Source organism: Solea senegalensis, unplaced genomic scaffold (genome assembly GCF_019176455.1).
Source record: "Solea senegalensis isolate Sse05_10M unplaced genomic scaffold, IFAPA_SoseM_1 scf7180000015233, whole genome shotgun sequence".
Classification (NCBI taxonomy): Eukaryota; Metazoa; Chordata; class Actinopteri; order Pleuronectiformes; family Soleidae; genus Solea; species Solea senegalensis.
In genome coordinates, this window is record NW_025321269.1 from 26676 (window position 1) to 54583 (window position 27908).

Genomic DNA, 27908 nt, shown 5'->3' on the forward strand with positions numbered 1-27908 from the left:
AGAAAGAGAGACAGTGAGAGAGAGAACAATCACAAACCGAAACAAAGAAAAGTCAAACCACCTCAGTTAGAAGCAGACTCATCTCTACTCTATGTCATACAGATGGGAATATAATAATATATGTCATTAAACATATTTAGCTCAATGTATATCATAGGTATCATATGTGCGACGGTAAAAGCACACGAGCACTTGCACACGATCTAAAATCAGGAACGTTTTCTACGCACTGCAGAATGACGGAACAAAAGAAATCTTTGGATTGAGCAGGAGATTAAAAAATGAGCTTCACAGGGAACATAAGAAGAAACTAAAGGCAAACGGGGATTATTTAAATGCTTTCTTGTGTCGCTTCCGTCGGGGATTAAACGTATTATGTTGACAAACTAAAGGACAGCTACACACGGTTAGACACTGGGACTGATTTCCACATTTTCTCACGTCCGAGGATGAGAGCTCAGAAATCTCACACATACACACACGCACGCAAGCATGAGGTTAAAGGTCAGAAAATATCAACCCCACACACACACTGGTAAGACATCCGGGCCTTTTGAAGCCGAACACAATCGAGTGTCAACTCTTTTTCACGTAGGCGTATTTTGTTTTTGTTGTTTTTTTTTGATTTTTTTTTTTTGTTTTTTTTTTGCCAGAGAAAAATAATTAAAAAAGAAATATACTCACTAGCACCTGTTTTGCTAAGACTATGTCCTCGGAAAAATAAAGAGAAATTAAATAAAAAACGTGGCAGCAAGACAAGAAAGATCCACACGTACTGCGCAGAGAGAGGACTCCCTCCCCTTCCCACCGACGCTTTTAACGTACTGAAAATAAAAGCTGACCTATGACGGAATAAGAAAATTACACTTTTAAATATCGAGCCTTACAATCTGTGCAAAAAACAGTATATGACCTACAAAAGCATATATTTATATATATATATATATATTTATATAGTACATTTGAAGCATATTTACAATTCATATTCACAGACATAAAGAAGAAAGAAAGAAAGACAGAAAGAAAGAAGAAGAAGCTCCAAACCAGACACTGTGTCTAATACTGCACAACCGTCGCTTCACCTTTGTCCTCAGAGGGAAAACCAGAAAGGAAAAGGATTATTGCTAGAAAAAATGTACACACCTATGCTGAATCTAATGACGTCCTCTAAGCGTGTGCTAATAATAATAATAATAATAATAATAATAACAATACAGATATCAGTTTTTTTTACAAATGACAATCAATTTAATTTCCACCGACACTGTAAACCAGTGTAAAGTAACCAAAAATAATCTGCAACATTTTGGATTATTTCAAAATCACCGCGTCTGGAATGATAAAATTATCCCCTCGTCGATCTGGTAGAAATTCAAGTGGAGTTTTATTAGGACGTGGATCCGCCTGTTTCTAGACAAAACTATGTAATAAATCTGTAGAAGAGAGGATAAAATCTGTGCTTGCTGCCTTTTTCTGTCGGCTCCCACTTTAGAACAAAGATCGTCATGGTTACCCACTTCCAACCGCCCCGACTCTCAGAGAAGGAAACCTCGGAGAGGACAAAAAATAAATGATAAAATGTCTGCTGCTATGTATTATTTCTCGGGTAAAGGCCTCTATATTGCCACAATCCTTTTTCGATGTTGGCCTTTCCTTAAAGTGCAATCAGCCAACAAATAATTCAGTCGTACTTTAGCCCAGCGGCGTCCTGGACCGGAGGAACGACACTGTGTGTGTGTGTGTGTGTGTGTGTGTGTGTGTGCGTGCTACTGCTGCTCAATGACATTCATCTGAGTGTCACAATCTTGATGGCTCGTCGTCTGGGACCGTGTATTTTTTTTTGTGTGTGTGTGTTGTGATCTTGTGAGAACAGTCGAGAGGCGGGGGTGGATAAAGACATCCCACAGCGTTCAGAGAGAGAAGACAGGAATCCCACACTGGAAATGTGAACACAGGTTCTTGGTACATTCGATAAAGGAGAGGAATTTTCTGCACACTGAAGTCCGAGTCTGTGATCTACGGAAAAACAAACAAAAAAAGCCTTCCCACGTTCACCGTTTGGTCCAGCGAGCTGTGAGTTTACTGAACTACGCACAGTAAATGCATAAAGAGAGGAATATTAAAGTAGAGTCTGCAGGAGGAGACACACGACTGTCCTACTGTCTGAAGGAGTCACAGTGTTTCCAGTGATGACCAACGTGTGTTTTTTCCTCACTTTGCCAGACTGCATCTACTGGCCATTGAGTCCACAAAAAAGGGAAGGAAGTTCACTCCCCCCGTGTGGTGGGAACGCGGCATTACACACAGACGCACCGACCACCTGATCACCCACACACACTCCAGCGCTGCAGCTGCATAACCGCATCTGAACGGAGATCACAGTGAGAGGAACGCCTCCGTCACGGTGTTCAGCAGTATTTCTAGAAAGAGTGGACAAAAGAATGAGTCAGTAAGAAAAGTACATATAAATATATCAAAAGAAGAAGTGATAGAAGTGATACACTCAGGCTTACAGGTCAGTATGATTTACTCTTAAATGAATGTCATTTAAACATGAACGTGTGAGCTACACAGTAGTGAATCCAAGTTTCATTAGTGTGTAACACTCTTTGTTTTCACAAACATTAGAGGCATTCACATCTAAACTTTTAACAAGTTTCAGGATTCATATTAAGATTAAAATGTCATCTCAAAATCTGGAAACTTGTAAACTACTCAATGGCCAACAGGGGGGGTAACAAACGCAAAAGTGCTTTCACACACCAAACATGAAAGGTTTGCTTCACTTGCATGTTTTGTGTCACCTCGTGAATTGTAAAAAACGAAACAAAAAACTGGTACTAATTCCCTCTACATGTGGTCATGTCAATATTGTTTAAAGGTCAACAAAATGTTAATATCTGTTGGTCTTTAAGCATTTAGACTCGTCAGCCCTGTGCACGCACCTGATCAGGTCCCATCGGCATGCGTCCCATCACCATTGGGTTCATACCCATCTGTCCTCCCATCTGGCCCATATGTCCTCCTCCTCCGCTGGCCGGCATGCCCCCGTTCATCATCATGCCCCCATACTGGCCTGGATTCCCCTGTTGCCCAAACTGCTGCTGCCCTGGAGGTCCCTGCTGCCCAAACTGCTGCTGAGGGTATGAACTGATGAAGAAGAACCACAGGAAGGAAGAGGAAGAAGAAGAAGAAGAAGAAGAGTTAAAGTGAACACATAAAAGAGGAGAAAACCCTCTCCGGGGTGTGAAATGTAATAATACAAGTGTTTGATGTCATACTTGCTGCGCGCCATGCCTGCTTGCGACCAGCCTTTCATGTCTGCACCTTGGTACATGGGACCGCCCTGTGGATGCTGTTGCATCATGGGATTTTGAGGCCCCAGGCGGCCTGGCATCATGGCGTTGGGAGGACTGCCGCCTGATGGGCCAAACGAAGGGTCTCCTTGCTGCGCCATTCCTGTGAAGATTAAAGAGCATTAAGCATTAACTCACTTCTCCCTTTAAAGAGAAATAATAAATATACATTTTTCAGTTTCCGTGATTACTGATGCCACTGCTCTGATTGCACTTTATTCACAGTACTTTAAGTAAGTTGTTTGGGATTGTCAAAAATTTGAAAGTCAAAATTCAAGAAAGTCAAATTTGGTTGTGCTAAATCCATGCTTTTTAAATTGTTTTTTAAACAGATTTGCCCTTATGGGAATGTTAGGCTCTGAACTGCTGGGGCAGATTATGAGCCAGTGGCCCTGTCAAGACACCAGGGGTGAATAACATAACCTGAGGGGCCCTATAAAAACACTGCAAAACAACCAGTGTTATTTGGCTTCAGGGCCCCATTAAAACATTGGGATGAATAACATAGTAGTGATGAATAACACAGTAAGATATCGGGATAGTAGTGCAGAGGTTTTGGCCCCCATGAGCTCCTGGGCCTGGGCCCCAGAGAGGCCAGTTCAGTCATCCATCCTTGTTGAACTATACAGAACTGATGATGAATAATTAATAGACTTACTTTATTATAAATGTGTTAGATTTATAAGTGTAGTGCAGAACTGTCAGGTATCAAGAATTGTCTGTTACATCCAAACCAAACAAGTTCACATAATGTTAATTAAGCCATTTAGCTTCACACGACTCTCTGTGATTCTCATTATAACAGTCAGTCAGGTCTGATAGTATTGCTTGACGGAGCCTGTTTTCAGATAAAGGTCACAGAATACAATTTGTCTTTTTTTTTTTTACATAATTTCTGCTCAGAGGCAATAAAAACATGTCATAAATAAAAACAATAAAAATCACCAAATGTTACACACTGCAGCTTTAACTGAAGATCCAATAACCCGTTTCCTTTCAATAAAGAAATACTTGGAGAACACAGAAACCTTCTGACAGCTGCTTTGACAAGAAAAAAAATAAGTCTTCTTTGACACGAACCCTGCAGCACACACATGCACCATCAGGGGGCAGTGTAATAATGGGCACCTGACTCAGTAAACTCACCATAGTTACCGCCATAGCCAAACTGCTGCGGGCCTGGCTGGCCCATGTTGGGTCCTCCCATAGGACTATCCATGCCTCCAGGAGCTGTGACGTTGGGCGGGGGACTGAAGCCTCCTGCGGCTGCAGCGGCCACCTGCTGCTGGTGCTGCTGCTGCATCAGCATCATCATGCGCTGCCTCCTCATCTGCAGGTTGACCATCTCTCTGCTGCGCTGAGCCATCATCTGAGCGTTGAGGAAGCCAGGCTGCACAAAAGAAGGGCATAATCAGACTGAGAATGAAAAAATGATGGAAATAATGCTGTTTCTAAACACTACAAATCCATTAATCCTTAGAACACAGAGCAATTCGGCTGCTTTTTTTCCCTTACTATGTTAAAACATACAGTATATACAGAGGCTTTAAGAATGTGTAATAAAGAGTGTCTTATATCTTTTTTTTTCTAATGAAAAAGGTATTCATTTTCACCTTCTATATAAACACACCTAAGTAAAAAGTACTCAAAATGTTTAAAATTGGATTGAATTTGTGAAAATTGGAAATACGTCACAGTTCAAAGTTCACTTGGCTCGTTTTTATGAACAAAAAGAAAAGAAAAACGGCCTATTTTTGTGACTTCTGCCCAATTATTGCTACTTTATATCACTACTAAAAATGCGATATAAATTGAATCATAACTTTGACCCAACAACACATAAGAAGCTGAAAACCCAACATTTTTTAAAGCCTGAATATGTGACCTATAAACACACACCGCCAGGATGGAATATGAATATATAAGGAGTTGTGTATTATTCCTACGGCAATTTATCATGAGTGCACCTGCAGCACAGATCTGTGCACAACCAGCGCAGCTTTTCACAATCTATGTTATTCTTTTAAATAGCTAACAACTAATTCATATTTAATTAATGAATAGAGGTCAAAAGATATGAGTTTTTCCGATGCCAAACTTTAAAAGTCGGTGCATCCAATAGCTAAAATATGATGCCAATTTTTTTTTGGGCCAGTTTCCCTCTTTTCCCCTCCATCCTCCATTATATATGAAATTGCTTCACGTAACTAGATTTAATGTAACCACACTTATGTTCTCTCTCTACAAAGTATTAAAAAAAAGTGGCCAATCCATTAATCGTTACTATCATTAATAATGCTCTGTGTTCAAGTAAACGTGTTTAAAAGCCTTTATAGAGGGTGACCTTTCAGCAGACTTACAGGTGCTGCACATTTTCCACACCCAGTCGCACTCACACAACAGCCACATGGAGTCTGAGATCTTGTGCACAATAATCTTGTAATATATGTTACAGCTCATTAGGTTTTGTAAATAACAGCTGTGTTTGTGTTACTGCTACACACGGAGCTAACAAGAATCACCAAAAGAACTAAGAGGATAAAAATGAAAAAGTTCCTTTTTTTTTTTTGTACCTGTCCTGCCATGCCAGGCTGCATACCAGGCCTCATGCCAGGGTTTCCTCCCTGATTCTCCATCTTGATGCCCATGCCCTGCCGCGTCTGATTCATAAACTGATGATGGGAAAGAAAAGAAACATTGAACAGAAGATGAAGGAAAATGTACGACATAGATACAGATAAACCACGTTTACGACAAGTGGTACACTTTGGTTCAGCTTGGTCCATTTTTCCCTGAGAGTCTGTTGTTGATTAGTCAACAGAGAATCGTCACTTCTGTGCGATGGTTTTCCCCTGCAGCCTTCTCTCAAACAAAGCTTGTCTTCTTCTTGTGATAAACAGCCACATACCAAGAAGACAAAAACACAAAATGCTGAATGTCCTCCATTGCTGCTCTTTGTGTCACATTCTGGATTGGCGGGCTGAACTGTGTTGTGCTTGTATGATGTCCCAATATTTACTTGCTGACGCAACCATTATCATCCGGCCCACACACAGTACCATTCCAAACCACACTGTGGCAACTGCACTAGACCACATTGGGGAGACGAGGCTACAATAACGCTGATATTCTGGCAGAAAAGGAACTCTATAACTTCAGTTCTACAACAAAAATGTGTACCTGCTGTCCCTGCAGCCTCTGCTGCAGCTGAAGTCTCATGGGCTTGTTGGCACTCATCATCCTTGGCCTCATCATGTTGGCACGAGGGTGTCCCATGCCCCCCATTCCACCCATACCAGGGAAACTGCCGCCTTGTCCCATCTGTGAGAGCATGGGTCCAAACCCACCCTGCTGGGCCTGACCCTGCATGGGGTTCCCTCCGTAGCCCGACTGCATGGGCATGCTGGGGGGTCCAGGGTAGCCCTGTCCATACAGAGGCTTCTGGTCGAGCACCATGGACGGGTCCTGTCCCGGAAAAGGTTCCAGCTGCTGCTCTCCCCCCTGGGTCTGACGCAAATAGGACAAGAGGACAAAAAAGAGTACGGTGTCAAAGAGTAGGGTGTTTTATTGATTACTTTCCAACTGGTTGGCTCTGTAATTGTCTTTTTCTAAACAGCACAGATGGCTTCCTCTGGGCTCATCTGCCTTGAGTGACACAACTCCCTGAACCCAGTGAGCCATGACTAAAATATTAAACGCAAACATGAACTTAATGCACACTTATGAGTCATAACGTGCATCTTTTTTTTCCTTTTATGGGAAATCTAAAGGAGAACACAGGTGGAATGTTTTTTTATCCACCTTTTCATATTTAATCCACTCCTTTGTCCTCACCTGGCTGACAAGGTCTGGGATGCCCAAGGCTCGGTCTATCTCCTCCAGAGCGATGCCATCTGTGTTATTCAGCAGAGAGTCCAGCTGGTCCAGAAGTGCTCGCTCGTCGCTCTGACCCTCACTGGTAGTTGGAGGCACCAGAAGATCATCCAAGGTGCTGCCAAACTGCCGCCGACTGCACAGAGAAGCTCATCATTAACTTCTGAACTGTTAATAGTGACTAATTAGCTATGAATGATTAAAAAAATGGTGGGATGCTGCACTGACCTGTTACCCTCCATGCTCATCATGGTGTCTGGCCAGGAGGGGGACTGGTTGGGCTGTCCCTGCTGGCTAAAGGGACCCATACCCATGTCAGCAGAGCCTCCTGTAACAAAGACAACACATATAGTTAATTTATACATCATTTACAGTAATTATCACGTAATAAAAACACGTAATTGTAAGTGATCTTCATTTCCTGGACCTCTGGTGTCACACAAGTTAAAATACAAACGCTGGCAATTCTCTATGATTTATGGAAACAGATTGAGGTCCAGGTAGGACCTTCCATCTGGGTCTGTACTGTGGTTCATCTATTAGAGACCTTTGCTCTATAGCATCTTTGTTTTTCCTACGTTTCCACATTTCTTCTACCTGCTTCTTCCGCAGAGCTGTGTTTGTGAAAACTTCATCAACAACTGCCATCTAAAACATACCCATATCCATGAGCTGTTGCTGCAGCATCGACCTGGTGCCCGGGACACTGTTGGAGCGGTTGACCATGGGTCCTGACATCATCCCCTTGCCACTGTTGTACTCCATACCCGGACGCATCATGGACGGGTGTCCCGCTGAGCCCACAGGACTGGCACCGGAGCTCGGCATGCCCCACTCACTGGACCCTCCCATGGGAGACCTCTGAGGGACCATGCCCCTATTCATTGGTCCTGGTGAGGAATTAACACAAGATGTGCACACATTAGTCACAACAAAGTGTTAAAGGAGAGCAGTGTGGCCCAGTCTTGGCCCTCAGCATGTTCAGTATGCAACATTCTGCTTGGAAAGGTATCAATATACAAAAATAGCGGAATATGATGATGTTGATAATAAAGCAAAATGAGTGATCATCAAGCAAAGTGCTATATAAATATGGACCATGGATACTAGACCTTAAAATATGTGCTTTAAAAGTTTATATCATACAGAGATGTATAGTAACAAAGTAGAACTATTTTACCACTGTACTTAAGTACTAAAATGCTGTATCTGTACTTTACTGGAGTATTTTTTTTCTCGTACTTCCACTGATACTTCACTGCATATTTTCGATGAGTTTGGGCGTAAAAGACCATTCATATCAAATGAAATGCCTACTCTGCCTCCTGAAAGATTGTGAAATAATGGCCTTCAAAAATTCACCTCCGAATTTGAAGAAACATATCAACATTAACTACCTGGCTATAACAAAATACTTCTACTTTTACCTTCAGTACTTGACTAGTACATTTTAAAATAAACTACTTGCAATACAAAAAATGTTGAATACTTTAGTACTTCCACTTAAGTGTGGTGCTTAAAAAATACTTCAACTTCTACTGATTGATTTCTTGAGTACTTGTACTTTTACTCAAGTCTCTAGTACTTTATACATCTCTGACATCATAATAGTGTTCGGGAAATAATTTGTAAAGGAAGTGGGTAAAACATACTGTGATGATCACAATGAGGCGAAAGAAAATGTGTAGAACATAAGTGTCGTCTCACTTGAACACACACCCATATTTCCAGGGAAGCTGTCTGGGCTGCCCATCATCTCCTGCTTGATAAGCATGGTGTGTCTACCTGCTCCTCCAGGACCACCGGGAGGCTTCCCATCCATGGACACGGTCCTCTGGAAGGGTCCCCGAGGGCCTGGACCCATTCCTGGACTCCCTGAAAGCATAAGACTCATTTGTCAGCTGGTTCCTGAATTCCTCAAAAGTAGATAAAGAAATGTCTGTTTCATTAAATATGGAAAAGGCAATGTAAGAAAAAGAAATACTTCACTACCCTCTGGCATTTCAAAAACAGTGGTTTAAAATACAGTTTATTAATGAAAAATAGTTATGAATGATACACTTTTATACACTTTCTGGACTAATTCACCAGGTTAGTTTCACCTATGTGGGCCTGCAAATTATCATTTATTCAAATAGTAATGGTGACATTTGAATAATACCTTTAAAGCTTTGTATTTAATATAAAAATTAAATTAACTGACAGTATTTGATGCAAAATTTTGAGAGATAGCTCACACTGATGCCTGATGTTTTTTCACCGGCACTTGGCATTGACATAACCACATGTAATTGTCTCTGTTTAGAGGCAATGGGGCAACCACTTACCCTGCAGGTTGTCGTCAAGGCAACCTTGAGATTTTGTTCCCGTTTCGTTGGCCCCTCCACTTCCAGCCTGATCTGGGTAAAAGTCAGCGCTGGAACCTCTCAGATCTCCCAAGATAGACTCCAGGTTATGTAACTAAACATTAGAAACAATAAAAAAGATTTTACAATGTATAATGTAAACTCTGAAAGGCTAAATCTCAAAAACACCTATGCAATATCAAGATGCAAATATCAAATAATAAAATCATTCTTACATCATCAGCTGGTTCCAACTTGATCTTGCTCTCAGGATGCTCAGGTGCAGGGCCGGGCCCTGATCCAGGGCCGTTTCGTGGAGGGCCGCCAGCGGCCCCTGGGGGTCCCTTCCCCTCGAGTTCTTCAAGTTTGGGCTTCACATCCACTGGCTCTTTGGAGTCATCCTTGTTGAGGAGGTAGTGGAGGAGGGCATGAGTCTTCTCCTTCTTGGGGCTATGCTGCTCCTGTTTAGGCTCTGTGATCAGCCCAGGCGCGGCCCCTGATCCTCCTGCTCCTACCTCACCAGTCTCCTGGCCTCCAAGTGACACCTTCCCTGTGGCCTCAGCTGTGATTTTAGCTACTTCATCTGGGGTATTGCCATTTTGAAGGAGCTTGTGGAGGATCTTGTGCTTCTCTTGCAACGAGCCAGTGTAGTGAGCAGAGGAAATCGATGTCGACACTCCTCCAGGCCCTGTTACCTGTCCTGAATTGGCACTGGCTGAGGAAGAGGAAGACACTCCAGTGGACGATGGGCTAGTCATGCCTCCACTAGGGTCTTTACTTTCTGCTCCTGTGGCAGAACTGCTGCTGGTTGGTGTGGGTGGTACTGGGGGTCCTGCTGGTCCGCTACCACCTATTCCCAGCTCCTCAGTTGGGGAAGTCAGCAACTGCAGCAACTTCTTATGACCTTTACTGTCTGGCAACCTCCGCGGAGGATCTGCACTCGCTGCCCCTGCCTCATTGCTCCCTTCTCCAGACTCTTTTGTCACTGTACCTGCCTGGCTGTCTGGTCGGTCTCCAGAACTCTCTGCTTGAGGATGCGGATGATGGTGCTGATGGTGCATCGGATGGTGATGGTCACCAGGTCCAGGTCCAGGCCCCAGGCCTCCTGCTGGGCTTTTGGAGCCATCTTGGCCTGGTTTGACTGGCTGGCTGAGTTGAGAGGAAGAAGAGGAGTGGATGCTGGGAGAGCTGTCTGGTTTGAGTGCTGGAGAGGGGGACATCAAGGTGGATGGGAGGGAACTCCCAACTCCTTCACTGATAGCTTGTAGGGCATTTAGGGAGCTACTAGAAAAGGTGGTTGTGCTCCCTCCACCTCCTCCACCACTGCCAATGCCACTCATAGGAGAGTGTATGCCTGGAACGGGAATAAAACAAATCAAATCGAATACAATCTAATCAAACAAAAAGTAACTATGGGTAATCTTTGCATAATCAATTCAAATTCCGACGTTCATACATTTCTGGACACTAATCGACTCACCTCCTGGTGAGAACTGGTTGGCACCCATTTTGGGGCTCCCTCGATTCCTGGGTGACATCAGGAGGCCCTGCTGGGGACCGCCCATTCTGGGGCTCCCTGAAGGGCTGTTCATGCCACTGAGCCCAAACCCGCCGCTGCTCTGAAATGGGGGCTGCTGCGGGTGCTGCTGTGGGTGCTGCTGCGGGTGCTGCTGCTGTGGATGCTGCTGTGGATGCTGCTGTGGATGCTGCTGCGGATGCTGCTGCGGATGCTGCTGCGGATGCTGCTGCGGGTGCTGCTGCGGGTGCTGCTGCGGGTGCTGCTGCGGGTGCTGCTGCGGGTGCTGCTGTGGGTGCTGCATGCCTTGGCCTGGATGATTCATGTGCCCCATCTGATTCATCTGGCCCATCTGATTCATTGGCATCATGCGATTGCCCATACCTCCGCCTCCACCTCCACCACTACCTCCGTACATGGAGCTGCCTCCCATTGGACCCATGTGACCCATGTGGCCCTGCTCATTTGTACCATATCCCCTGTTCATGCCGCCCATGCCCATCCCTCCACCACTGTTCATGTTCATTTGGGCATTGGGGTTGGGGCCTCCCACACCTTGCTGTCTCATCGTGTTTGGCATCATGCTTCCACCCTGAGACGAGCGGTAACCGTTTGGTTCTCTGTGTGGAAGGAGAAGACAAAAACAAGCATGGGGTTTGAATACATTACATCGTCTCAGACTCTAACAGGTCTCAGACTATACAGGCTTAATAAAAACGCAACCAAAAAAAAGCAGTTCCTGTATAGAGTCGTCTTACTATTCCTAGAAAACCACTGCATAAAAGCTACTTCAGGGTCTACTTCAGCTATTCATGCTGCATGAATGCCTCGGCTGCCTGGTGTAGATCAGGTGGAAGTGCTTATTATCCGTCAATACAGTGCATGACACATCAGTTTTCAATGTGTGTTTTCACTCGTTCTGACCTCTGTAGTAAATGTGTGGAGATGAAGCCTTGCGGCTCGTTGTTCATGGGATGGCGGTACAGCTTGCTCTTGGTTTGGGCTGTGACTGGAGTGCCGTCAGATAGAGAGAAGCGGTACAAGGGCGTCTCGGCATGACCCTGCAGAAAGGCTGTGGAGACACCAGATTAAGGTAAAGCAATTTATAGAGCACGCTTCATTCAACAAGATTCAACAAGTTACAATCATAACGAGTTGTGGAAAAGAGTTATTAAAGGTTCTAACGTCTAGTGTGTGAAATTACTTTAATTTGGCAGAAATTAAAGATAAAACAATGATATATAATTTGAAGTGTTCAATCACATAATGTTTTTTATTCAATCAGAATGAGTGTCAGCAGCCAGGGCAGCTCCACGGATGTCCCCATTTTGGACCACCATGTTTACAATAAAAAAGTGAGAGTAAATGTATCTGATAGCAAGGGTCATCAATCACTGTCTTCATGTTAAAACCAAACCAGTGATTACAATAGGGAATCAATGTTGTACAGCTCACACATTCATATTCATGAGATCAATACTGATGCACTAATGCATAAGGTGTGTTTATGTATTTTAAGCAGCAAGTCTCATTGAAATTCCCTTTCTTTCTGGCCAATATAAGTAGACAAATAAAAAAACAAACATTTTCAGTCAGACTATACAATGATCATAGCTGCATTTGTTCTCCGATTGTTAGATAAAAGGCTGAACACATAATCGGCCGAATAAAGTGATAGATCGCAGGCATCTGTGTGTTCAGAACGAGCGTGAGACGCACCCTCATGGTAGTGGCGTTTGTGTGACCATGGCTGCCCGTCACTGTGCTGCAGGAACATTTGAATACAACGCCTCAACAAATCCTCCCAGCCCGGACGCATCGATGCTCGCAGAGAGTTCTGGTCAATCTGGATCAGTTTACCTGCAGGGGAGGACAGAGGGAGGGCAAAAACAGACAGTAAAAAAAAGCAGGGATGAGTCAAATCTGAAACAAACAACAAAACAAAACATCACAGCCTTTTTGAGCTTGTATGTTTATTCTGTGAGTTTTTAGTTGTAGCAGCACCGTACCTGAGAGCTCATGCCGGGTATTGAAACTTTCTGTTCTCTCCATGGCTGTAACTCGACGGGCCACACAGATCATACATGACTGTAGGTCTGCACACAAGAGGAGGGAAGTGTCAGAGAAGTTACACGATCATTGTATGCAAGTGAGAGTTTAATGCACAGCAGGTGATGCTAACACAAATAGAAGTAATACATGTATGGAATCAAGACATCATTTGTGCCAATCATTTTTTTGTCAGACTGCAGTTGTGTTTGCTATATTTCACCACTTTTAACCAGATGTGATTTGTCCATTATATATTTAATTCAGTTCCTTTCAAACTTTATTCGACTTTTTCATTTGCATCATAAAACACGCTCTATATTTGTCAAACACTTAATGATGAAAATCCTCCAAATTGATACAATGTGAGGAAATACATGAAGATGAAATGCAAGCAACCTATTAATTATTTAATTGACTTAAAAGTTATAGTATAAAGTGGATTCTTTAAACATGTTACTTTCAAAGAGAGGGTTTATGAATTTAAGTTTTTAAACTCTCCAGTTATGTTTAAAGATCATCTACTACCTTATTGAAACATCCTTTAAATCACATTTACTAGCCCCAGAATCTAAAGATATGCAAGTATTTCGGGGGTTGCAGCATGTCTCCTGCTGTAAAGTCTGTAAAGTCCATTTTAGTCTTTGTCCTCAAGACGTTTTCACATCACTTATTTATGAGTTGCACATTGACGTACACATGTGATGTGACAATAATCTGCTCGTACATACATAAATACACAAGTCTTACAGGTCCTATCTTGAGTAGCTGATGAATTTGCCTTCGTGCCAAACTTGAAGGCAAATTCAACATTGCTCAAACAAAAATGAGCCCAAACTGTTTTTGTTCTCCCATCTTTTCCTTGACACAAACTATGTGATTAAATTTGTGTGACGCCAACATACCTTCCCCCTCCTCAATCATGGCCTTGGGCTGCGTAAGAGCAAAACACTGCATGGTCTCGTAGCGCGGCCCTGCTGGCCCCTCCTCCATGGGGCCATGGACATGGCCAAATTTAACCAACATCCGGCAAGTGAAGGTGTGACTCTTCTGTCGGGCCGCCTCACTTCCCCACGACACCCCATTTACTAAAAGAAAAAAACAGAAAGAAGACACAAACAAACACATCATGGTGAAAAAAATGTCACGAGTGGGAGTGGAATTGAATGAGCATGAAGCTCCTGGGACAAGAAAACCACAGGCAACTATAAACGGATCGTCTGTAATCAAATATCACAAACAGTTCACACCCCATCCTGCGAGGAAAAATACACACAAACACACACACACACACACACACACACACCAATCAAAACAAACACACCAAACCGCAACATGAATTTTCCTTCTTAAATTGAGAAGCAGCAGCCTCTCGTGCTGTTCGGCTACCTGGCTAAATGGACCATAGGATTAATGTAGCCAAGGTGTCGATTTCCAATATCTCTCCCTCTCAGTGTGCTCTACTGCAGGCAGAGGCCAGGGACACTCAGCCATCTATCCTCATTTGGACCCAGACTCCTCATCACAGCACATACACACATTAAGAAAGGGTCACCTTCACAGGAGGGTGGGAAGAAGTGGGAAAGGGAAAGGCAAGGGAAACATCTAACTGTCTTCCAAGGTCTGTGTGAAGCCTTATCAGGACCTTGAGTTGGCCGGAGGATACTGTCTGGAGAGTGAGAGCCCAAGAGAGCGAGGCATGTCGAAGAGGTGGGATGGTGGCAGCGGTGGAGGTGCGGAGGGGGCAAACTGATAGTGAGTGAGAGGTGATTTAACAAGGCCTTGGTTTTCGCTCCTCCATGGAGAAAATGCAGCAAAGTCCCTGGGGCCGACATCTCCCCTCAGACACAATTAGCCAACAGTGAGGCAAGACAGTGACACCGGCCAGCAACAAAAGCGCGCTCCAGGGTTTGTGAGGGAGCGCGTGTCTGCTCCTGTAACTGTATGTGTGTGTGTGTCATGGGTGCCTGTGTGTGTTTAAGTGTAGCTGGCGTGGTCAGCGGTCATCCCGCAGGAATGTGCAGCGAGAAGCGTATTTCATTCATGGCTCCGAAAGATAATGAGGGGGCAGAGGAGCAGAGCAAGACACAATGAGGAGTGGGAGAGCAGAGAGGAGCAGGGTGAGCCACACACACTAGCACGGAATTTCGTGCTGCGAGTAGGCAGCCATATTAAGTATGAATGAATGAGGGAAAAAGTAGATAAAAAGATGGGTGTTAAAGGATAAAGAGAGGGAGTGGATAAAGGAGCATGCAGTGGGAAGAGGAGGGATAAGTGAGACAGTGTGTCAATGACATGTCGCAGCCGGCTCTGCTTAGGAACATTACTGCAGAGTTAATCAAGTAGCAGGTTCAGTCGAGCACACATATCCATAATTAATCAGCTTTATAAATAGGGCTCTGTGCACATGCTCATGAGTTTATACACACACACACATACACAGCACCTTCAAAAAATTCCGACATAAGCATGTAAATAGCACACATGCAAACATGCAGTGAATTAAGCAGAGAAATGTGGAGGTGCATTATTCAGCGGTAAGTAGTTTCCAGATGGCTGCCATAGGGTCTGAAAAGAGCTCGGGCCTGTTTTACACTGTCTGGACCACTGAGTGTGACTGACAGCTGCGCTGCGCTCTGCCTGCTTAGCACCAAGTGGGTGGGTACTTCTGTGCACATGAGTATTTTGTCAGGTGTTTGTGTGTGTGTGTGTGTGTCTTTTGGAAAAGCTCTCATGCACAGGAACAGGCTTCCCAGGAGCTCCTGGTTACATTGACAACAGAAGAGCGTGAATGAATAAATAACAAAGCATCTTTACATTGATGTGCATGCGTGCGCTGTTGTTGTAACCTCTAGAAGTTTGTTTTATGCCATAGGATGTCAAGTAGAGTTTGTTTGGGAGCAGACGTGCAGCTTCCCTGTGAGTGTGTTCATGTGAATGAATGAATGAATGAATGAGTGAGTGTGTATGCTGCTCACTGTTGGTCTTGGGCAGGTTCTTGTGGAACTCCTCCCTGTCGTCCTCATGGAGAATATTGTACACGCTGGTGTTGATGAGCTCCTCCTGTTTGTACTGCAGGTACTGCGTCACGTTGTCTGACACAAACACGATGCTGCCCTCCCGGTTCACAACGAACAGGAAGCCGTCCAGTGCCTGAGAGCAGAATAGCCAAAGAAGGTCACCACTGGCGAGTTGGCCAATTAAAGCCTGAAATAAAATCGTCCCTTTCAGGGAGCCGGGCTCACCTGCAGCAGGAGCGGCCCCAGGTGGTCCTTGTCGATGACCCCCTGACCTGTTGAGGACACGTCTGACTTCTGCACGTCGTCATCGTTGGATGAAGCTTTTCCTGCAGCAGAGGAAAGACAGAGCAAAAGTAAAAATACAGAAGAGCGTCAAAAAACAGCCACTTCCAGCCTAGCTACCTTGAAAGAAACAACAAAAAAAGGGCAAAGAGAAAATACAAGGTGAGGACAACAATACCTGAAACCTGAGGAAACAGCCACGGAGTCACTACTGTAAATGCACCAGCAGGGGGCAGCGTTTCTCAATCTACACCTTTCTCTTTTTCTCTTTTTCTGGATTTAAAAACTACAGGTGAGGAGGGAGACGGACGGAGGCAGGTTTCTCTGAGGAGCCCGTCAGGAGGAGTAGAGGGCTGGGTGCATGTGGAGCAGGTAGCTGCCGTCCTCATGCTTTATATTCAGTGTCAGACTCTGAGGGACTGTCTGGTAGGCTGGGGCTGAGAGAGAGAGCGCGCGCACGGGAGAGAGCTGGAGATGTTCTGGAAGCTGTAATGGTGCAGGGGCAAAAAGCTGAGGCACCTGAATTAATGGAGGGGCTGAGGTTGATGGAGGGAAAGACGGACAGATAAAGAAAGACAGACAGTCAGGACTGGGGCAGAGACAGGTCAATGTGGACAAAGGTGATACAGAGGGAAAACGTCTTATGTTTGGGCTGTTGAGATAAAACAGGGAGGGAGAGAGCGAGAGGGAGAGAGAGAGAGAGAGGCGGTGGATGCTCAGCTACAGGAATCATTCTATGTGATTAGCTCCCAGGGGGAATGGATACCCACACAAAGGAAAAAGCCATTGCTGCTGCTGCTGCTGCTGCCTACAGCCAGGCTGTGTGAAGTTAGGAAGAGAAGGACTGAAAGAAGGAGAGGGATGAAAAGGAAAGAGAATGAAACATAAACAGTGTGAGAGAGAGAAAGAGACAGAAAGAGAGAAGCTGCGCTCTATCAGTTCACTCAATACCTTAAGATGCTTGGAGGCAAACCTGGAGATGCTGCAATTCATTGTGCTGCAATACAGATGAGACATGTGGGGGGGTGGTGGGGGTGAGGAGGATGCGAGAGCAGGGTGCATTGAATCCATGTGAGATGAAGAACAGGGATGGTTTGTAGGAAAAAGAATAAAATGAAGATAGGCAATGGCAAACTGAAAGTGAAGGGGAGAGAAGAGGAACAGGTAGAGAGCGAGAGACGAGCCTAAATGCCCGTGTCATTATGTCTTCACTTCCTGTAACTATGGCAACCTGTCAGCAGCCAATCGCGGCCAGCTGTAGCCTCTTCCCCTTCCTGTCGAGGTGGCAGACACCGACTGAGCCAAGCAGAAACACAAGAGCAAAATTCACCACTGACTCTCTCACCCCTGCACAAATAATCTCCTGAAATTCACCTTCACTCTCACCTTGAACAGAAAGAATTTCAACTAAATCTGGAAGCAAGAATTAAAAAAAAAAAAGAAGAAGTAAATTCTGCATTGGCGGTGCATCTGTGCAGCAAACGTGTCAGTCTGCAGCTTTTTGAGCAGCTCACTGCAGGAACAACTGCTGCATAATGCAGACAGAACAACCACAACAGCAGCTGTAACAGAACTGATAATTTGGCAGTTCAGCAGAATGGATAGGCATGTCATTACCTGCAAACGTCCAATTAAACAGCCCCTGGTGAGGCCAGGATGCAGCTGGCCATGCACGCAACACACACACACACACACACACACACTCTCTCTCTCTCTCTGTCTGTCTCTCTCTCACACACACACACACATACGACAGCTTCACAAAGCATTGCCAATGTTTCCTCTCAAACATAAACAGTTGAGGCTGTGAAATTTGTGAGAGATGAATGACTGATTCGTCCTTGCACCTGGGCTCTGAGGCATGTGTGTGTATGTGCGTGCGCGCGTCTGCTAACCCAAAGCTGTCTCGTCCTCTCTTGCTCTCCTCAGCACTTTACGTCACATTTCCTACACACCGCTCTTAACAGTCCATCTGACTTGTGGTCCAGCTGTCTCGCTGCAGCCTTCAGGATTTCAGACAACTGTGTCCACTCACCCTGCTCTTTGATCTGACGGATCTGGCGCACTGTCTCTTTGAGGATGGCACATTTGTCTGGTTTGACGTTGAAGCTGTCGATGTCGCTGAGGTTGGCAGAGATCAGCTCCGCCAGCTCCTCTATGTATTTGCTCTCCTGCTCCCGACGCTTCCTGTCACACCTGCGGGGGCCAACAAGCGGAGATTAAAGCCGAGCTAATGATTCCTCCGACATCCATGCAAATTGAGTCAGTGATGATTTTATAACTGAAAAACAATAAAGGCAGGTTTGAAAAGAACATGGCCACTTACTGCACTTTGGGCACAGTGAACCACATGAAACGGCCAAAAGAAAGGTTTTTATTGTGTATTTTTTGAAGGCTGCACTGAATCATATTGAAACTAGCTTGCTGTGTGATACATGTTAGGGGAATAGTTGCTTCCTTGCAGAGAGTTAGACGACAAGACTGATATGACTCAGACTTGAACCTCGCAGCCAAATTAGCTCAAAGAAACTGCTGAGAAATGTATTTTATGGACAGTTATGTGCTGCTCATTGTAGGAGTTACTTAACAAAAGATAGTCAGATATAAATACCCATGCATATGGGTACATGTTTTTCCCTGTGCCCGACTGCAGAGGTAATTTAGTCTCTTCTGTAGGGCATTTAACATAATTGTTTTGCCAAAATAAATAGTTGTAAAGGACACCAACATAGAAATCAAGGAGGCAATGGCCTATTTAGCCTAGTGTTGTAGTTATTAGTCATATCGGCAGATGATTTTAAAGCCAATATCTGCCGATATTGTGCATCCCAAGCTGATATCAGCCGTTATCCGAACTAACCAAACTAACCATCTTCTGCCTCGAGCTTCATTTACACTGAGCTGTGTAAATATTCTCAACTCATCTATTCTTTGCATTAAAGTGAATATGTGTGTATGTGTGTATTTCCCAAAATGTTTTATAAACGACTGCACATACCCTCTATGCCTCTTTGCATAGTGCAAGATTTTTTCTTTTCTCTATCCAACTGGGGCATGAACATCGTCTCCCTGGTCTAGTTTGAAGTCAGTGTGCAAATTGCATTTCCCTTTCATTTTTGAACACAGTGTAGTTCTTACTCATCAGAGCATACATCAACAAAAGGAACCACATGACCAGGGCTACAGAAAACACTGACCCAGTAGCCCACTTTTCAGCATTTCTTCTCTCTCTTGTGCTCATCAGATTCACTCACCCCAGACCAGGCGTTTCGCAAGTGGAGAGCTTGCGTTTCCGATTTTCTGAACTTAGAGGCTCCATGGAGTTCTCCCCCAGTCCACTCATTGTGTACACATATCAGCACCTGAGTGGAGGAAACACACAGGTGTAAATAAGGATTTAATACAAACAGAGAGAGGATTACATCCCGTTTAAGCCCTCTTGCTTACCATATAGGTAATTGCAAAGGGAAGAAAACATGGAAACTTCCTTCTGTACTCGGCATCAATCAGCAACCAAACTAAAGGCAGGTTGTAAAAGTGGATAGAGTGCAAAACAATACGCAGCCGGGTGAAATACGCTTACATCATGCAAATCTGATTCTCCTGGCAGACTCTGACAAAACAGAAATGTGTCTCGTCCATCTCCTACTCCTCCTACACTTTGGATAAAACCAGCGTAAGCATGTGAGGTTGCATTTGTTTGTGTGTGGGCATGTGCATGTATGAGTTCATTAGCTCACACTGTGCATCTACACACACACACACACACACACGGGATTAGCAGTATCTCTGATGATAAGCCACACTGCACAGCTAACCCTGTTAGACAGACGTCTGTCTCCCATAATGCATCACATTTCGTCTCCAGGAAATGAGCTGATAGAGGCTGTGGGGAAGAGAGGCAATTGGGACGAAAGGAGGTGAAGAGGAGGAGGAGGAGGAGGAGGAGGGGAAGGTAATAGAGGGAAGGAACGGAAGGAATAAGGGAGGGAGGAAGAAACCACTGTTGTGAAGTGAGCTGCGATTGGTCAATTTCTTTGCCACTGTGACAGCAGCCTGCACAGGGGAAAGGTAGGACGGAGCGAGGGAACAGAGAATGGAGGGGGGGGGGAGAAAAGTAAATGGCAGGGAGAGGGAGCACAAATATAGTGGGAGACAGGATCTAAAGACAAAATGCAGAGGAAGAAAAAAAAATACAGAGGGAGGGGGGAATCAGAGCGAAAAGAGGCGGAGGCAGGCATGAAAGCATGTCAAAGAAAGACGGGAGGGACGAGGAACAGGTGAGAGGAGGAGGAGGAGGAGGAACTAGAGGAGAAGATGTAACGTTCACACCACACGTCAGGTGTGGATTGTGGACGCATGTGTGGCAGATGGAGTGGGCTGAAAGCCTCCAGTACCACCTTCTTAACCTTCACAGCCAAAGCAGCCTTTTCATTGCATTGATTACATGGTTATCCTCTGACCAGAGCGCTGCCTCTCCTGCATAGCAAATCAGGCCAATGGCAGGAGAGAGATGTCTGCCCGTTATTTAATCACCACGCATCATCTGGGGCTCCTTCTTATGGGATCCGAGCAGTCCATGTAAATGTCTGATTGCATTTCTGAGTATGTGTGCGTGTGCATGTCTGTTTGTCTTTTGTCCTGAACAGAGGACGTTCTTCGCTGCACTCTTCTCCTCGTTCACGAAATCAATGTTTTCAAAGACCAGGTGAAACACATGTGTATTCCCCTGCAAGACAACAATGGGGAATACTCATAAGACTTCTTCTAAAAGCAAGAGACACTCTGAAGATGTGTTGATCCTCTTTTTTCAATCCCTCCTGCTTTGAGTTTCTTTCAAATTTCTGTTTTAATCCCTCCCTGGAGTCCCTCCCATCTGACTGTCTGTCTGACTGTCTCGTTGCCTTTGTCTGATTGCCTACCTGCATTTCGCCTCGCCTCTCTCCTCCCTTTGTGCCCGTTTACCTGCTGCCCCTCGGCTGCTCATCATTAGACAACCCCACACACCACCCCCACTTGCTGCCGTCTGATGAAACCTACCACGAGGGAGGCACAGAAAGCAGAGAGGGAGGCACAAAGTCGAACGCTTCAGAACTTAGAGCGTCAAAGCAACGTGTTCAAGTGAAACTCCATCTTTGCTCCGCCGCCGATCAAGCCCGCCCACCTATTGATGGAGTTCTCAAAGGGGGAGTTGCTCTAATTGCGGAGTGAATGAGGCGGCCCGAGAGAATGGTTGATTAGGAGGCTGCTGAATGCCCCAGGGAAATGGGTCACCTCCAGCCTGGCGCACGCCGCCCGCTTTTCCAGTGCAGGGAGAAAGTCAATTACACGCCACAGGCAGTGGGGCCTGGTGGCACAGAGGCAGCGGGGCTGCGCTGGGTACAATACAGCAGCAGGGGGCGGCGGCAATGAGGAACGTCAAGAGGGAAATGGGAGGTGGTAATGGCAGAGGGGAGGGTGGTGAGTTTGGCATGAAGATGAGCACCTGAATTACTTCAATAAGTGATTTGGAAAACTTGAAAAAAAATGCTGAAATTAAAAGGTACATTAGGCAGGATTTTTAAGCATCATTAATACCTTATTCTAATATAACCTTTAAAGCCCACATAGACCGGAAGCTCCAATTAACGCTGCGTTTGTGTGTGTATCTGCGTCATTACCTCGTTTACGAAACCCTAAAGTTTCAGAACAAACAGTTCAGCCACTGCAGAGAAAATAGTGTTGTATTGTTTTCCTGGGCTCTGCCAAGCGGATCGGCACTTCCTTAATTTGATGTCGTCATCAGAAATCCTCACCACTCCTCTCACCACCGTAGCGCCTCCTGGTGCCGGGCACATCCGGTTGCGTACATTCAACCGCAGAAGAAGAAGAAGAACTATTCTCGTTGTAGCTGCTGAGATGCAGAGCATCCACCGTGCCAGAGGGGGAGCTGTGTATCTGAGAGCTGGCCTATCTATTACGTCACTTCCAGGTACCTGGCCAATCACAGGACAGTGGGAAAGCTCTCGTTGGCTGGCCAATCACAACACAGTCCACATTCTAGGGGTGTGGTTTTGGTCTGAAACAGCGCGGCTGACGAGAGCGTCAGTGAAGAGATATTTTGATCGGCTCGTTTGCAGCGATTAGGAGGTTTCTAACCATGAAAACAAGTTCATTTATGTAAGTAGACCTCCATAACTAACATATATGTGTGATACAAGCATTCTATGTCACCTTTAAGCATTATGTAAATTGAGATGAGACATCGCCTTGGTCAAAAATGTTGAACTTTTACAACGGCTAGGCCAAAAAAACAGTTTTAAATCACTCAATATTGATAATTATTGTTGTAAAATGTTGTAATTGTGGTTTAAAAAATACTTCATATACAGACAATAACAAAACCGGAGAAACATTTTACACATCTGAGGCAAAATATTTCAATTTGGCAACTTTGGCTCTACAATATGGTTTGATAACACGTAAAAAAATATTTCTTTTCTGTTCTGTTCAGTCCTTTTTCATCCTCAGGATATTACAACTGTAGCAGGCAGGATTGATAGAAAAATAATTGATTGTCTGATCTCCAGGTCATCAAATACTTACATTTTGGGAACAAGGCTTTCTGGCCTTCATATGCTAAAATCTCTCTATCTTCTGAGAAGCTGTGCCGACATTGACACATTTTTATTACATTTCGTTTCTTTGCAGTGTAGGCAGCTGTTGCCAAGACATGAATGTTAACATTTCCACCGAAGGACCGCGTATGCTTAGAAGCAGCGACATGAAACCGCCAATAGGAGCGTCCTCGCTCTCTGGTCTACCTTGTGACTGATCACAAGAGAGATTTCCACAAGGCTGGAATCAGAGGAGCAGAAGTCTGGTGCTCGCTTAGATCACTTGATTTTTATTATGATGAAATGTTAATATTGAATTATTAATCAAAAAGGATAAATTACACTGCCCACCCCAACTTTAAATGACAAAATTGACAGTTTGGGAAATTTGATTCATCCGTTTAAAGCATAGTGCTCGTAGTTACGATGACGATAGTTATACTGTTCATCTTGGGGCCGCTAAAAGGCAAAAGGCACGTTAATTGCTTCATATTGGCTGTATGTTATGTGTAATATGTCTATAGATTGAATGATATAGTAGAAAGGGCTTTATTTATTTTATTTAGGCATTTTTCCAGCAATAAAAAATAGGAAAACAAGTAAAAACAGGACGTTGTTAAGCTCCTGTTTGTCCGAGTCTCCTTTTCTTCTGCTGACAGTTACAAGTGACTGAAGCCGTGAAGGTGAGCAGCACTGAACTTTCACACAAAACAAAAGGAAAGTTTGACCTGGCTGTCAACCCTGATCTTGACCCGAGTGATTTTAGGGGGTCACTCCCTTCACGCTGACAGTTGACCCACATATTTTCCAGGTCATTAGACGGGTGTGAAAGGAGGATGAACCAGGTCATCACTGCTATGGCATCACCTGGGGTGAAAGCTAAACTCCTGAGGTCTGCTACGGGACAGCGACCCGCCGGTGACCCCGGGACCCAGTGGGAGAGCCACTCGTCAGAAACCACCGACTTTATGGTGAAACCAGAGGAAGCAGCTGAACTCATAAACGAGGAAGGCACGCAACCCGGTTACATCCACACATGCTGCACAACATAAGACGACAAGATGAGGAGTACGGGACTGAATTCTGTCACGCTGGCTGATAAAATATCATCTTGAGGCAACACTGTGTAACCTGAGCTGGACGTGCTGTCACTTTAGCAAACAAACACATCATGATAAAGGAGGACTTCTGATGACTTCTACATCTTCTTGACTCTCAGTTCAGCATTTCTCTTGAATTTGCTGACAGTTTGAGTCGTTGACCGCCACTAAGTTAGTTTAACACTTCGCACAGGATTTCTGCAGGAGATTCAAGTGCACAATGGGGAAAAAAATACACATTATTCTGTGTAGATAGGCACAAATGAGTCTGTTTTGATAATAATAGGAATGCACAATATTGGATTTTTGCCGATATCCGTTATGCCGTTATATTGGGAGTTCTTCTGTAGTGAAATTAACATAATATTTTTCATACATATGTCGCAGTAGATGTGGATATAAAATATCTTTACTGTTAAAAAAATTAATAAATGTAGAAGGGGGTTGCATAGAAGTCAAGGAAGTAGCAGCTTTTTCAGCCTACAATTTTAGTTATTTGTGATATTGGTGTGTTTGCCGATATCCAATAATGAATCCTAAAGCCAATATCTGCAATTACCGATATTGTGCCAATAATACAGTGCATCCCTGGATAATAATGTCTTGAAAGTCATCTCATTCACTACATGGCATGTTTTAACAAACTGCAGTGAACAACTTTTGGTGATTTTTGTTGTTGTCGATGTTATAATTCCACCTCTGTTTGGTCTCTGAACAAGAAATGACACGATTTGTTTGTTCTTCATGTGAAAACCAGCTCTGTCAAACAAGTACGATGAGACCTGAATGGTTTGTGTGTACAATGGCAGCTCAGGGACCGGCTGCTTTTTTCTTTTCGGCACAAGAATTCGCTCTTGAATCTTTTCGTGGGCACTTTGTTACGTTTTCAGTCCAGAGAATCATAATTAGAGCTGAGACAACAGTGCGTTGTCAACTCGTTGACAACGCAATGTTTGCATGTAACCGACATGCGTTTAAATATAAAAGGTACATGTTACACTTTAATCTATGTACATGAGATGAAAGTTTAGAGACAGATAAAACATTCATTTGATTTCTTTCTGTAAATGTAACCCTGTTGCTGCTGCAGCTTTGGCTCCGTTTCCATGATGAAAGAGTTTGACTTCCGTCACCTTCACGATGACTTAAATTCCAACCTCATTTCTGGTAGCGCGTGAGAGAGTGACACAACTGTTAGCACGTTCTGTGTTATGTACAACTGCGGTGCATGTGACATTTCAGCCTCTGGGTTTCCTGTTTAGTTTTTATGGCAGAAGAAAATGAAGTTTGCAAAGGGATTTAATTGTTTCTAACAATAACCTTGAGATGGCTGAGGAGTTTATTGATTAAACAGTCAATATTAACTATTCATTTCAGAAAAGCATTTATTTTCTAAAAATTTTTTAAAAAAATTTACAGAAGGATTAGGATTTTTCATTGCTGATCTATGCAGGATATATCCGTGACCAAGAGAGATGGAAGTCACACTAGTGTGACGTTATTTTCTACGTTTCCCTCTTACAGAAGTGTGTGTTTTTCTGGTTTCGCTTCAGTGTACACAGTGAAAATGTTTGCATTAGGACGAGCGGTGGTTCAGTAACAACGGTAACTGAACTTACAGACTCTCGGGGAACAGAAGTGTAATGTGTGAAGCGCAGTTAAAAACTGAAAGCAAAAAAAAAAAAAAAAAAAAAGGTTTGGGAAGAGAAAGAAAGAAAGAAAAAAAAAGTGCAGAGACGACAGACCTCCCACGACAGAGTGAGTCACAGCAGCAGGGGAAAAAAACAATGCAATAAACAAGAACGTGTCGGAAAGAGATACCGGGGGCATGTGACGATTTTACTGGGGGGAAAAACGCTTTCAAACGCTGGGGTATTTAATCTACACAGAAGTAGTTTAACTGCTGTCTAATCATCAACTAAAACATTCTGAGGTTCCTCAGCAAGCATTCTGTCAATTTTACACCTCTATTCAGAGTTAGTTTTAGACAAGAGCGCTTCAAGCTTGAAACAAAAAGTTGTGCATATTCATTCCAATGAAATGAACATCACTGACTCTATTTAAAACACTGCGATGTGGCACTGGTGTTTCTCTGAACTTGTGCATGCCACAGAGCGGAGGGAGGGGAGAGGGAAGGTGACAGAGTTAGCAGGGTGGGTGTGCTCAGTTCGGGTGATGCAAATAGTCCCACTGTTACCTCCCCCGCTGCCCGCACACACTCCCGCCTGCCTGACAGCCGCTCTTTCATAATCTCTGTTGACAAAACAGAGGCACACGGCCCTGCTCTGGCCTTGTAAACTCACACCGGTGTCATGACAAGAGGAGCAGCTGCTTCGCTCGAGCCACGGACAGTCCTCACGGCCCTCGCGGTTTATGAACCGATTGGCCTGGATTTAATTTAACTGCAGTTAAATCTCCATGTCAGGTTTACAAGTTACAACATCGATTCTCAATTAAACAACATAAATAATAAAACAAGAGACAAGAGTTTCAGTTATTTCAACTCTGGATCACAGGGCTTCTGCAACATCCACTAACTGACGATTATTCATAATTATTCATGCACTTTCATGTCATGGACAAACATTTATGGCCAACGTTCACATTTGCCATGCCTAACAAAACGTCACGGGTCGAGTATGGAGGTTGTTTCCGTTGTTGAAACTCCAAAATCAAGTACCTGTTTCAAGTTGAGATGGTTGACATATGATAATAACCATGAGCATCACTATGATTGAACTATGATTTAGTTGCTTTAAGCAAAACTGACCCAAAATCCAAAAGTAAAATCAGATTTACACCGTTGGGGTCCCTGAACACCAGAATTATCTCCTTCCACTTTGAAACTCTGTGTGCAGCTACTGTACCTCCTCCTCTTCCTCCTCCCAGCTTTGCCTCCTGTTGATGGACTCCCCCCACCTACCTACATACAACCTCGCTACATACACTCTTGCTCTCTCCAGCTCTCTGTGCAAGAGCTGCACGGCCACAGATGCATGCGTGTGAAAATGCATGTGATTGAAAGAGAGTGTGGTTAAGTCTGGGCATATTTGTGCGTGTGTATGTGTGTATGTGTGTTGTCACCTGCAGACACGGGTAAAAGATTAATGCTCTCTTACAGCCTCTGTGGCAGGTGGAGCACAAAGAATAATTTGACTTCTCTTCCTGTCTCCTTGCCATTTTCCCACTCTTCATTTTCTCATCTATCTCAAAATCTTTCACTCAAGCCTCCTTGTATCCTTCTCAGGGCTGCCACTGACACTCTTTAAAAAAAAGGACTCCATCTTTTAAAAAACCAAACACAAAACATTTTGCTTTGCAAAACACACTCACTGTTCTGTGCGCTCAGGTCAGGAGGATGTTGCAAGAATGTGGCAACATCCAGAAACTGTCTGTGGCAAAAAACCACTCAACCTAACCCAGCAGGCCGTTACCATGCCAACTATATGGGATGTTAGCCCACCTTGAAATGGTGCCGAGATGATGGATGATCAGATTCCCCCTTCCCCTTCAATCTGGGAGTTTGGTCCTATGTGGGTTGGTCAAGTGAGTCTAGAGGGAAAACAGAACGAAATATTTTTAAAAAAAAGGTTTATCTATCATGCTCCACAGTGCACATTTATTATGTTGATATGAATCAATAACACACAGCATTATTAATCAGTGGCCTGAGACTCGAGCACAGGAAGCTGCATTAACAGCTTAATGAGCAGAAGCAAGTGTGAGGGAGCCTTGGCTCGCCTCGAGCCTTTGTCTTCATTACAGTAGCAC

General features: G+C 44.2%; 1 protein-coding gene and 1 long non-coding RNA gene across 2 annotated transcripts; one reads left to right on the forward strand and one right to left on the reverse strand.

The window, feature by feature from the left end:
- LOC122762086 (nuclear receptor coactivator 3-like) lies at window positions 1–27831 on the reverse strand. The gene is made up of 24 exons (XM_044017267.1): window positions 27787–27831; window positions 27601–27689; window positions 19696–19803; window positions 18477–18637; window positions 16385–16485; window positions 16118–16292; window positions 14045–14227; window positions 13100–13186; window positions 12810–12950; window positions 12015–12162; window positions 11412–11710; window positions 11055–11249; window positions 9811–10928; window positions 9557–9689; window positions 8949–9104; window positions 7889–8119; window positions 7458–7557; window positions 7191–7365; window positions 6537–6863; window positions 5930–6028; window positions 4503–4746; window positions 3282–3459; window positions 2946–3150; window positions 1–2420 (listed from the first exon to the last, which is right to left on the reverse strand). Exons 3-24 carry the CDS (start codon window positions 19782–19784, stop codon window positions 2409–2411), a joined length of 4557 nt encoding a protein of 1518 aa, XP_043873202.1. The 5' UTR covers window positions 19785–19803; window positions 27601–27689; window positions 27787–27831; the 3' UTR covers window positions 1–2408.
- Window positions 16485–18483, forward strand: LOC122762087. Its single transcript, XR_006358655.1, has 3 exons — window positions 16485–16603; window positions 16734–16813; window positions 18371–18483. It is a non-coding gene; the product is annotated as an uncharacterized LOC122762087 (long non-coding RNA).
- Window positions 27832–27908: the final 77 nt, after the last annotated feature.